At 40.1% G+C, this 12,039-nt stretch overlaps 1 protein-coding gene across 1 annotated transcript; it reads right to left on the bottom strand.

The window, feature by feature from the left end:
• Window positions 1-682: 682 nt before the first annotated feature.
• On the bottom strand, window positions 683-3,389 carry LOC124536397. Its single transcript, XM_047112929.1, has 3 exons — window positions 1,515-3,389; window positions 1,134-1,431; window positions 683-768 (listed from the first exon to the last, which is right to left on the bottom strand). Exons 1-3 carry the CDS (start codon window positions 3,387-3,389, stop codon window positions 683-685), a joined length of 2,259 nt encoding a protein of 752 aa, XP_046968885.1.
• Window positions 3,390-12,039: the final 8,650 nt, after the last annotated feature.

The raw sequence follows: 12,039 nt of genomic DNA, 5'->3' as shown, positions 1-12,039 counted from the left end.
GTATGCCGAAGGGGAATCCAACGGCCGACCTTCCTTCGGCAACAGGACCAACTTCCCTTCTTTCCAAGGCTTCGGAAACTGTCCACTGCACAGACACTCGTCAAACAGCTCCCGAAGCCTTGCACCTAGGTATTCCAGGGCGTCGCATAGAACACGCCCAGGAACCCCGTCCGGACCCGGCGCCGTCTTCTTGGCCTTCAAGCGACCGAGGGCCATCTCCATTTCCCGCTCCGTGATCAATGGTGAAGCCACTGCGTCTTCGGTCACGGAGCTGGGGGCCATCTGTGGAGGGACATGCTCGCCTGGGTGGGGAAACAGTTCCCCGACCAGGCGCAGAAGGAGTTCCGGCGGCAGCGTCTCGGTGAGAGGGGCGCCTTGGGTGCGGAACTTCCCGCGCACACCGCGGTACGGACGCCCCCACGGGTCTCGATTGAGACCCGCCAGAAGCTCCTCCCTGGCCTCCTCTTTAGCCTTCCTTATCGCCAGCTGTAGATCTTTTTTCAACTGGCGATAAATGTCTAGCAACTGTCCCTCCAGATCCGTGTCAAGGCCGTTGCGCCTTCGACAGCGGACATAGGCCCTCCGCGCCCGGCAGCACGTCGCCCGAAGGTCGGCGATTTCGGGCGACCACCAATAGACGTGCCGGCGCTTTACTCTGCGCCGGGTCCGAGGCATGGCCGCATCACAGATCTTCTTGAGTGAACTGCGCATACGGCCCGCCAGTTCCTCTGCGTTTGCGCCCTCCCTCCTTCCTGTGGAACCCCACCGCTGCACGATGGCGGCCTCCTTGACCAGCTCTCGATCGACCTGGCCGAGAGACCATCTCGGCAGCGTGGTCGGCACCCTCTGGGGTTCCGCCGGCCTGCGAGAGGTGGAGATCTCAAATCGGATGTAGCGGTGATCCGATAGAGTCTCCGCCTCCTCCTCTACTCTCCAGTTCCGCACTATGCGAGCCACCACAGGGGTGGCAAACGATACGTCCACCACGGAACCCCCCTGTTGGCGAACGCAGGTGTGAACCTGCCCCCTGTTGAGAAGGGACAGGTTGGAGAGCAGGGCCCACACTTGAACGGCCCTCCCTCGCGGATTCGTGGCGGGGTTGCCCCAGGCACGCGATTTCGCATTTAAGTCACCGAGAACCAGTGTTGGTTTCGGTGACTGCCTGGCCACCGCAGCTCTGACAAAGCCGAGATATGTCTCGAACTCAGCCAGGCTGCGGTTAGGGGAGAAGTACGTACCGACGATGACGTACTTCCCCCATCCCACCACTACGTAGCCCGAGCCCCTCTCGATGAGTGAGAGGGGGGGCCCCGTTCCACTCCTCGCGAGGACCGCCACGGTGCCGTCCACGTCCCCTACCCAATGAGTTAAGGGAGGAACGTAATAGGGCTCGCAGGCCACAGCCAGGTCAATCCCCCACTCCGCCATGGACTGCAGCAGTAGATCCTGAGCCCCGGCGCAGTGGTTGAGATTAGTCTGAAGGAAGCTGAAGTCGGTACTCATGTTGACATTGCAGCTTCCTCCTCGGCCTGGCGCCGTCCGACGTTGTTGGTGGTCTGGGTAGCGAGGACCACCTTACCTTTCGTGATGGGGGGGTTACATTCTTTCGACCCCATCACGTGCCCGGAGGGCTTTCCGGCTTCTGCGCACACCGCGCAGCGCAGCTTCCCGGTGCATTCAGCCGATTTATGACCTTCAACGCCGCACCGGAAGCAAAGGCTCCCTCGATCCGCATTGAATGGGCATAATATCCTTGTATGGCCAAGGCCCATGCACTTGTAGCAGCGCAAAGGGCGCTGCTCTAGCACGCATACCCTGGCCGAGCTCCACCCAACCAAGAGACGACCGGCGTCAGACAGTTTCTTCGCCGCAGCTATTGGACATGTCACGCGGACCATACCCATGTAACCGGGCCCACGCGCAATTTCTCCACATCTTAGGTCTTCAATGGCGCAATGCCCCTCGCGGGCGACTGCGGCGATAATCTTATCTTTGGTGACGGAGTCATCTAGCCCCGTCACCTTAATGTCCACTTTTTTTACGGGATGAACGACGCTGGCCACCCCATCCAACACTGTGCGGAGCTTATCGGCTAGTTTTTCTGCCTGGTTCAACTGTGCTCTTGGCAGCTCCAGCACCCTGGCTCCCGTCGCGGAGCGTCGGACTTTTAGACCTCCATTGATGCCGAGTTCTTGCAGCTTAATGCCTTGCTCAGCGCGCTCCAAGACCTGAGCATATGTGACACCTTTCTGCTCCGCTTCTGGCTGCAGCGTAACCACTACTGCAGCTGTACGAGGAGCAGTCAGCTTAGGCTTGGCCGCTTGAGGTGTCTTAAGCACCGTGTTCGCCACCGTGGCATTTGTTCCAGCCGGAGAGTGAGCCTGTTTCCCCTTCTTCCCCTTTTTTACTACAGTGGACCAGGACATTTCCTGGACCACCTGAGGCGGAATTGTCTCCGACTCGAGCGAGGCGCTTGAACAGCCAGCAACAGGTGCCGGTGGGGCAGCTGGTGGAACCCGCTTGGGTAGGGGTGCAGAAGTCAGCGGTGGAGCCGAGTTGACTGCCTGCGCTCGGGACACAGCAATTTGCTGTGCTGATTCCCGCCTCTTATCAGCAGCTAATGGTGGGCGCTGTATTTTAGCCGGAGGAAGGCGTTCCTCCAATTCGGCAAATCGGGCGTTAATCATAACGCCTATCGACGATATAATTGAGGCTTTTATATTCTCCACCGCCATAGCATCCTGTGCAGAGCTGGTGGATGCCTCACTGACCACAGCGACCTTGGACCGCATCTCCGCAAAATCGCGACGGTGAGCCTTCACCTCGGCCTTGAGGCTATCCACCTCTTTGCGCAGGCGTCCATTATCAGCGCGGAGCTTTCGAGTCTCCTCGGCTTCCGTCCGAGACGCTAAGGCATCTACAATGGCCTGTAGTGCAGCCGCCGACTCCTTCAGCTTTTTGCCAAATCCTCCTTTTAAGTTGGAGGACTTTTGTGCCACCTCCAAAATGAGGGCTGCGCTTCGACCAGCCTGTGCGCGAAGTTCCTCGGCGCCCATTTTTGTAGGATCCTTGGTGTGGACATCCGAGGAAGAAGATTCCTCGGAGTCCAAGACAGCCTGAGGAGGTTCCTTTCGAAACGCTCGACTACGAAGCGATCGTTCGAAGGCCTCCTCTCTAGCCTCATTGGCCTTGGCCTTCAGCTCAGCCTTAGCCCGAGCAAGACCACTTCCACGACCTTTAGCAGTTTTGCCGCGAATAGCAGGCTTGCTTTTTGCAGCCATCCTCATCTCCGTCTCCGTATCGGAATCGGAGTTAAAAATAACAAGGCCCTCATATGGCCTTTTTCGGCGAATTAGGGCATCGGACGATAATTCAGTATCGACTTCCATCGCCAAGAACAAACAACATAAAAAAAACAACGAAACAAACAATATATGTATTTATATCAATATAAATGCATAAATCTGTAACAATAAATATGGTCTAAAAAGACCACTTAACAACAACAAAACCAATCCGTAAGCAAAACAAGTGTCCGATAAACAAAGCAAATAGTCGAGATGTGACGTCAGAGATAACGAAAACCAGTTTTCAAGCCAGATGTCGTTTAAATTCCTCAAGTCGTAATATTATTTTAATCAATAATATTTAATAACAAGCAATATTCAACACAACCTCCGTCTAAGACGTCCGAACGTTGAATCTCATATATACTGTGTCTATCCCAACGCGCACAAATAAATTTGGCAACTCTTTTCTTTGTCGCACCGTCCAAAAATGGAACTCTTTACCAGCACACGTGTTCCCCTCCTCTTATAACCTGTGTGCCATCAAACGAGGCGTGAAGATGCATCTTGCGGGCCGGCTTGGCGAGGGTGACTAGTGCAGCTCATTCTTGCTGTGAGTACTAGACGTCTTCGTGTTTGGACTCCATTTTCACTTACCATCAGGTGGTGTGGAGTTATATGCCTACCCGGATAATATAATAAATGTATATGGACAATATTGCTTATTTATTACTTTCCACCCATGGTTTCTCCTCACGATATGAGACAGGTGTTAAGTACCCTATGTTCTTTTTTGACCCCTGATGTGCAAAAAAATGTCATAATCGTCGGTCGTGAAAAAACGATAATAAACAAACAAAATCACTTTACCATTTACAATATTAGTTAGGATTAATTTCATAAGCACAAGATAAAGTTGGATGAAAAGCGGTCTAAGATGGCGTTGCTATAGCGATCTCTTCTTGGCAACCTTTGGGACACGAAATTAACTATAACAATTGAACAAATAAAGTAGGTATATCTAACACTGTCAAAAAATAAACAAAGCTGATAGTACAATACCTGGTGTTACTAAGTAGTTATGATTTAATTGACTCTACAAATAGCACACGTCACTTTTTAGACGGCTCCATTTTATTATTTGTAGAAGCATTCTAAGGTAAAGGACAAAAGGTATACAGCCCGTAAATGTTTTACTGCTGGGTTAAAACCTTTTTCTGGAGGTGGGATGTTATGCCGCCACACTGGTTTAACGCATTGGAGATACGTGGTATCGTATTTTGCATTTTCTTTCCTATACTTCCCTTCACTACGATTTGAATTATATGAAAATGAAGCAGTGATTAACTGGATTCGGAATTCGCATTCTTCAATTAGGATTTACTAATAGTAGTAGTATTATTCTTAAATTTTTTTGGAAGTTTTGTTACTTTTTATTTTTAAACTTTATATTATTGCAATAAGGATTTATAAATTGATATTATACTTTTTTATAGTCTAAAGGTTTTCTGGAAATATCCCTATCTACCACTTACACTTTAAACTTTTATTAAAATATTTTATTTCTGAAAAAAAAAAACAAACTATTAAAAACCATTGCAAGCTATATCTTTACCATTTACACATATGACGTTATCACTAATTTAAAATGTCTGCACGAATGTTGTTATAAAATATATTATTTTTTCAGATTTAATAATTATTCTAGCAAGAGTTTTATACTTCATTTATACGAGATTCCTAACTTTAACTACTGTTGCCAGTAGTTAACAATAAAATGGATCTTGTCAAAGGGAAACTCTAACTGAGTCTACTCTTGAACTCGGCAGCTGGAAAGATTATTAAACTCTAAATTTAAAATGAAGTGTCCAACACGTTGTAATATACTATGCTTCACTTTTTAATTTTGAATGAATGGATTAAATAGGCTCAGATTCAAAAGCCGGATGGAGAGATTAATATTGTAAAGAAGTATGTAGCAATAAAGAATTATTCAATACGTCAATCTATACTATACATATGTCACCGTAAGATTACAAACATCGTTAGATTACAATCTATCTCGTGAGATTGTAAACTGTCGAAATATTGAAGCCGTGAAATATGATTGTAATTTAACGCATTATTTTCGCTATATTGTAATCTATGGAAGTTTAACTGAGAGTTAGAGTCCCCTATTTTACAGGGAGTAAAATGATTGGATGGGAATGGGAGTAATTATTAATTATAAAGTTAAAACCTGTAGCTTCAGCTAATAATTTATAAATAAATTTACAGTAATTTTGACGTTCTAATTAAATTATGTGTCGTTTTGCGTTGATTTTTATTTTGTTTTGTTGCTTTATTTTAATGTTCCGTGAGCTCCGACTGTCTTTTGTTTTATAATCAGAGGATAGTCATATTTATTTGTTAAAAGTCACAAATACAGATTTTGTCATCGAGATAAAACAACTCTAATGCTAACAGCGTTATGGTTTAAAGTTACAAAGCAAGTCGACTTTTAATTAGCACAATTAAAACTTTTCGATTATTATATTGAAGTTTGAGTGATGTCGTTGACAGTTTACTCTTGATGAAGAAATAGGGTTCTTTGAAAAACATATTTTAATATTTGTTTTGAAGAAAAATGAATTAAAAAAAAATATAACTTATAATAATTTGCGATTTTTACTTGGTATGAAACCGTAGTAAAACCTTTTTCAATTTTATGTGATTCCTTTGACGGAATGTTATTAAAAAATAAAAATAAAACAATATCTAAATCTAATATAACATAAAGTCCTCACGCTGCGTCTGTACTAGATAAATTCAAAATATACCAAACGGATTAAACGTTTTTCATTATTCTTGAGAAAGTATTTGATTGGCTAAAATACGATGATGATTGTTGAAGTTATTACAAAAAAATTGCGAACCAATAGAGATGAAAACCCTTATTCTAAGCGTTCGTTAACCAGCAACCGGCACTTGACATATAATATAACATATATAATATAAAATATATATTTTATTTTATTAGGAAAATCCGGTTTCGAGAATCTCAGACTTAATACGAAGCGAGCGCTTTTGTTTGATCCTCTGATGTACGACTATGACGATTGAAACGTGTATTTGTTTTTTACTTAAGCCTTACATAAGGGTTTCTCTCGAATAATCCCTTGTTCTGGATATATTTCTTACATTTCTTGACCATTTTACCTTGACATACCTACGTATCTTACTAACATTTGATATGGGTTTTATTTTCAAGTAGCTAACATTTATATATATTTTTATTTGATAAGAGCCTTAATGACCTTTGGTTTGAACGCGTGTCAAAAACGATGATGACTTATGCAAAGGCAGACAAGGACCACTAAACTTCCATGTGGTTTATTTGTGTTTAAAATAATTCGTCTCGTGCTCGGCGTTGAAGGATAGCATCGTGAAGAAACATCATAACATTCAAGTGTCGAAATTTCAAAGAAGTTTGGCGGCATGTGTACCTTTGATGCAGGGTGTATTGGAGCAGCGTGGTACAATAAATTCCAATTCTCCTTAATGGGGGAGGAGGGAACCCGTCTTCTCTCGATATAATAAGCGTCTATATAAACATTCATACGTTATCGCACAGGTGAAAATTATTAATAAAGAAAATTATATTTAAATATGATTTTCACCTTATAGCAGGCAGGAATTTAATAAAAATTGAATTAAATAGTGAAATAATAAAGTACTGGATCGTTAGTTTCGGAGATAACACCTTACCTATGGACAATTTTAACCTCTTTATAATAGAAAAAAAAGTTTGTCCCTACACTCTCGTGCATATAGATATACAACATATTAACAACACTGGTGTATTTCTTAGTCCCCTTTTATGTAAAAATCGAACTTCCCTTAGAACAGTTGCAACACCAAAGATCACATAAAACTGAATACTCTTTGATCTCTATATTCAATAAAGGGAAGATCATTAAAAGGAGAGATACGTATACCAATCCTATTAACGACTTTAATGTTTTAATAAATTCAATCAAAAAAGTTTCTTATTCTTATTGTGTACGTTTCAAATAATTACAGGATAAGATAATGAATGTGTAACATCCACATAAGATTTTAAATTAACATATTTTTTTTAATAATACAGATATTAAATACGAATGTCTTTTTCACAAGACTCACTTTCACGAAAAAATTTAAAATATCTCGTATTTAATTAGTGTAAAATCCACTTTAGCCGTTATATTTTTGATGTACGAGTGCATATTGAGTCGAGATGGCCCAGTGGTTAGTATACATGCATCTTAACCGATGATTGCGGGTTCAAACCCAGGCAAGCACCGTAGAATGTTAATGTGTGTTAATTTGTGTTTATAATTCATCTCGTGCTCGGCGATGAAGGAAAACATCGTAAGGAAACCTGCATGTGTCTAATTCAATGGAAATTCAGCCACATGTGTATTCTACCAAACCGCATTGTAACAGCGTGGTGGAATATGTTCCAAACCTTCTCCTCAAAGGGGTAGGAGGCCTTAGCCCAGCAGTGGGAAATTTACAGGCTGATGTTGTTGAGTGCTTATTTCGTAATGCTCTAGGATTTGAAATTAATTTGTAGCACTGGACCTTACATGTGTTTTGAACCTCGCAAAGGCTATCCTGCTCTTTATTGTATCTGTTTGCGGTCTCTTGAAGTTGTGACTTGTGTACTATATACCCTGCAATCTTCATTTAGAATGCCCGTACTTGGCCGAATGAAGTCAAGACTCCATATTATCACCAAGATAATGTTTAATTCCTTATGAAACTATACATTCTGGAGTAAATTAATGTTTTAAATTATGTGTTATACGTTTTTAGTTTTGTTAAGAGCAAATCACGTTTTTACACATTTTGTCACTAGATGGCGTTGATTTATTTTCAATTTTTTTTAAATCACGTTGAATTGATTTTTTGAAAATATATATAATATAAAATATTGTTGTCGCCTAAGTTACTTCTTATTATATCAGATTTCTGCCAGTGAAAGTCTGACAGTCTTGTCATTGATTTATATTGATTTCTTTTTCCATGTTCCAAATTATGTTTTTTCCGATTTTTTTGAAATAATATAATATATTATGCTATGATAATATTTACTGAAGTTTATGAACAGTGAAAGTACTTAACGTTTGATTTGGTTCCTTCTTTTACTCTGGCCTTAAACAACTGGTTGCTTAGTAAATAAAAATGAATTGTGTATATGTATAAACCACCAATAAAAGATAGGATATATCAAAGCTATACTAGCGTTTGAAGCGAAAACAAAGAAGTTGAAACGAAACTCCTACCTATCTATCTAATTGGATATCTTTATCATATTTTTACAGATGGTATGCCTTAGTACACCCTTTCAATGCTCAAATATTGACATGTATAGTTGTGTTTCGGTTTGAATGTTGCGGGCCAGTAATGGCGGCTTGTTACTAGGGCGAGGAGGTTGTATTACTTAGAGTACTATCCTCTACTGTAAAAGATACGTATACCTTGGGAGGGTAGTGATTATTTTCCAACAGTTCATCAACTAACTCGTTTGAATTTCAATGACTACATATAGACCGGGAGATGATGACTATGACCATCATTTTCCTTTTTGCCTTTACGTGATTAGACCCCTGAAGAACGCCATACTGGTACAAATGACCAAATATTTTGTCATTATCATCTCCCGGTCTAATAGTATATAATATGAAGTTGCTTTCTTTGTCCGTATGTTCCTTTGCATGCTTAAATCGTTTAAGATTTTGATGCGGTTTTTTTAATGGATATAGTGATTCAAGAGGAAGGTTTTTGTATATAATACTTGGATAATATAGTAAATAACCACTTATAATTTTAGAATGTGATGTCGTTAATAAATAAAGTATATTTAGTATCCGCATTACACCCGTACAAAGCCGGGGCGGGTCGCTAGTTAAAAATAAATTAACTGAAAACAAGAAATATAATGTATGAAAATAAAATGCACGTAGTTTATTCCAAAGGTAATAGGGTGCGATATATAAATAAGGCCGGAAATAAGCTCCAATCTGAAGCATGCCTATTGGAATAACATCAAAGGCTGGAAGCAGCTTGGAACAATTGGAGCGTGTATGGCTGCGCCGATACTGAATTTGATCTCGATTATGTATGGGTATAAATTGTTTACACCGATAAATTTGATTTAATTTTGGCTCAACGTTTTTGGATATTATTTATGTGTGGATATTATAAATACGAAAGTAACACAAGCTATCGTCGTTTTTTTAAGGCTAAGTTAAATTTGGTAATAAAACACAAAAAGACTATGCCCTTACGCGTTTAAGGACCTAGGCTTTTATGTGCGACAACCAAATTCTAAAATGTGAACGAAGACACAGATAACTAGTAATTATATTATATAAATAATGTACGTACTTCGGGTTTTATTTCATGGATTTTAATAGCGTTTAAAATGTAACTCTAATATGTTTGGAAGAGAATTATTTTGTTTACAACACTACACGCTATTAAAAAGTATTTAATTGCTACACACATTTAAATTTTAAACGAGGAATTTTAGTTCACGTAAAGTGGCGTGCTTTTTTGAAGCCCTTCATTTTGTATACTCCATAAAACTCAAATGGAACTAAGCGTTCTTTTGTGCTATGTTAATGTTTATTCCATGCTTAAAGTAAGATGTTATATTAAAAAGGCCAAATAACAGCTTGTAAATCTTTGCTAGAAGCCTGTAAATCTTTGCTAGGCTCCTTTTCTATTGAGGAGAAAGTTTGGAGCTAAATCCACCACGGTAACAAATAGTGAATGGACAAACTAACGATGTTTTGATTCACCATAAGCACGGTGCTTGCCTGGGTTTGAACCCATAATCAATGGTTACTATTTACGTGACCCCACTGTGACATCTCGGCTCTTTAATTATATATATATCAATGTACGATTCCTTTCGACGTATGTGACATGTATTTTAGTTTTGTTACATGTTACATTTTAGTAACAGAGGTTTTTTCATAAGTGAGGTTAGATTTGTTACAAATTGAATTCAAACAGGCCAATTCAGCCATTTATCCCTAATATTCAACATCGATCAGAGACAAAGGTAATATTGTCGACATATTTATTTCTACAACAAAGATCGATGTCATTGAACCGAACACGCGGTCGGAGGATTGAGTGCAACTCTGTCACTTCCCAAATGATATAACTGATCACGAACTTCACTGAAAAATATACCCTACACAAGCAAAATAAGGTCGGAAATCGGAAAGCTGCAATTATTAAATATATTTTCAACCTTGCCTCGTATTATCACGGACGCGTGAGATAGCAGAAAATTTACATGATGTTAGTGGCAAATGTATTTGATTTGGATAACACCTTTTTTCGTTAATAAATTGCAATCGCGGCATTTAAATTGGTCATGGAATTAAAGTTTTTGAAGCGTTTACAATATTACTTAATGTTTTATAGCTTTCATTAGTCAATAAGAAAACAACTGGTTTCAACTGGTTACAACTGGGTTATCACTCAAAGGTTCAAAATTTTGATTCGATGCAAGAGATCCAGTTTTAATCCATGAAAGTTTTGCTGCTACCAGAAACCTAACGTACAGTCTTCAATCTGTCTTGACTGATCATATCCAGGATCTTCGACAAACAGTCCTGTATACAGCAATTTTATATATAATAATATTATAAATGCGAACTTCATTTGTCAAACTGCTCTTTTGCTGATAAGCCTATGAAACAAATTCGATGAAATTTGGTAAGTTTCTAGGTTTAGGTTGATAGTTTAGTAAGCTTGAAGGATATCTCCTTACTTAAGGCACGTTTTATGCCTAACACATCACCACCGATTCCTATAACGCAAGGGCAGGGTTAGAACAAGTATACCAAAAATATTTGGAACTTTCAAGTTAATTTTGTTATATTGCCACCTTGTATTGTAACCTTTATTTATATCGTGTGTTGCCATATGAAAAGTCCATTAATCAAAATTTAAATTAAAAGTTAAATATTTCCAGGTTTTTTAATCATGTAATTGTGATCTCGATGAATCGAATGATAAAATTTAAAAATTCAATATACATTAACGATAAATAAATATTATTAATAATTAATATACATTATTGCAATTATAAGAGCAATGAATTCGACACCAACTGCACGTACCGTCAAAGAAATTCAAGCAATGTTTAAACTTACTACGATATTGCACATTAGGGTTGTCAACTTCATATTTTACCGTAAAAAAGTAAAGTAATGTAACAGCTTGTAGATTTCCCACTGTTGAGATAAGGCCTCCTCTTCCATTAAGGCGAGGGTTTGGAACATATCCCACCACGCTGTTCCAATGCGGGTTGGTGGAATGCACATGTGGTAGAATTTCCGTGAAATTAGATACATGCAGGTTTCCTCACGATGTTCTCCTTCACCGCCGAGCACGAGATGAATTATAAACACAAATTAAGCACATATAAGTAGTGCTGCTTGCCTGGGTTTGAACCCGCAATCACTGGGCCATTAGCTCGATAGCAGCAGCATATTTTACCGATTATTGAATGATTATTCTCAGTTATTTCTATACGCAGATACACGTAGTATATATACGTGGATATTAGGGTGTAACACACTTTAGTACAGGCACTCCTCGACTTAAGTTTCAAGTTACGTCGCAAAATGTTTTGACACTATTCTTCAAGCATACGTCAAGCACAGGAGACTTCTCTTGTCGTGAGGTCAATGTAATAGCAAAA

This window comes from Vanessa cardui, chromosome 16 (assembly GCF_905220365.1).
Source record: "Vanessa cardui chromosome 16, ilVanCard2.1, whole genome shotgun sequence".
In the NCBI taxonomy this organism is placed as follows: domain Eukaryota; kingdom Metazoa; phylum Arthropoda; class Insecta; order Lepidoptera; family Nymphalidae; genus Vanessa; species Vanessa cardui.
This window is presented reverse-complemented; position numbering and strand designations above follow the sequence as displayed.

Bases quoted from the DNA above. Each gene is read 5' to 3' on its own strand.
- LOC124536397 (XM_047112929.1), bottom strand. From the start codon at position 3,389: ATGGAAGTCGATACTGAATTATCGTCCGATGCCCTAATTCGCCGAAAA. The intron at 1,432-1,514 runs GCAATGTCAACA...CTACTGCTGCAG, and splicing joins GCCAGGCCGAGGAGGAAGCT to TCCATGGCGGAGTGGGGGAT. The intron at 769-1,133 runs GTGACTTAAATG...GCCATCGTGCAG, and splicing joins GAAACCAACACTGGTTCTCG to CGGTGGGGTTCCACAGGAAG.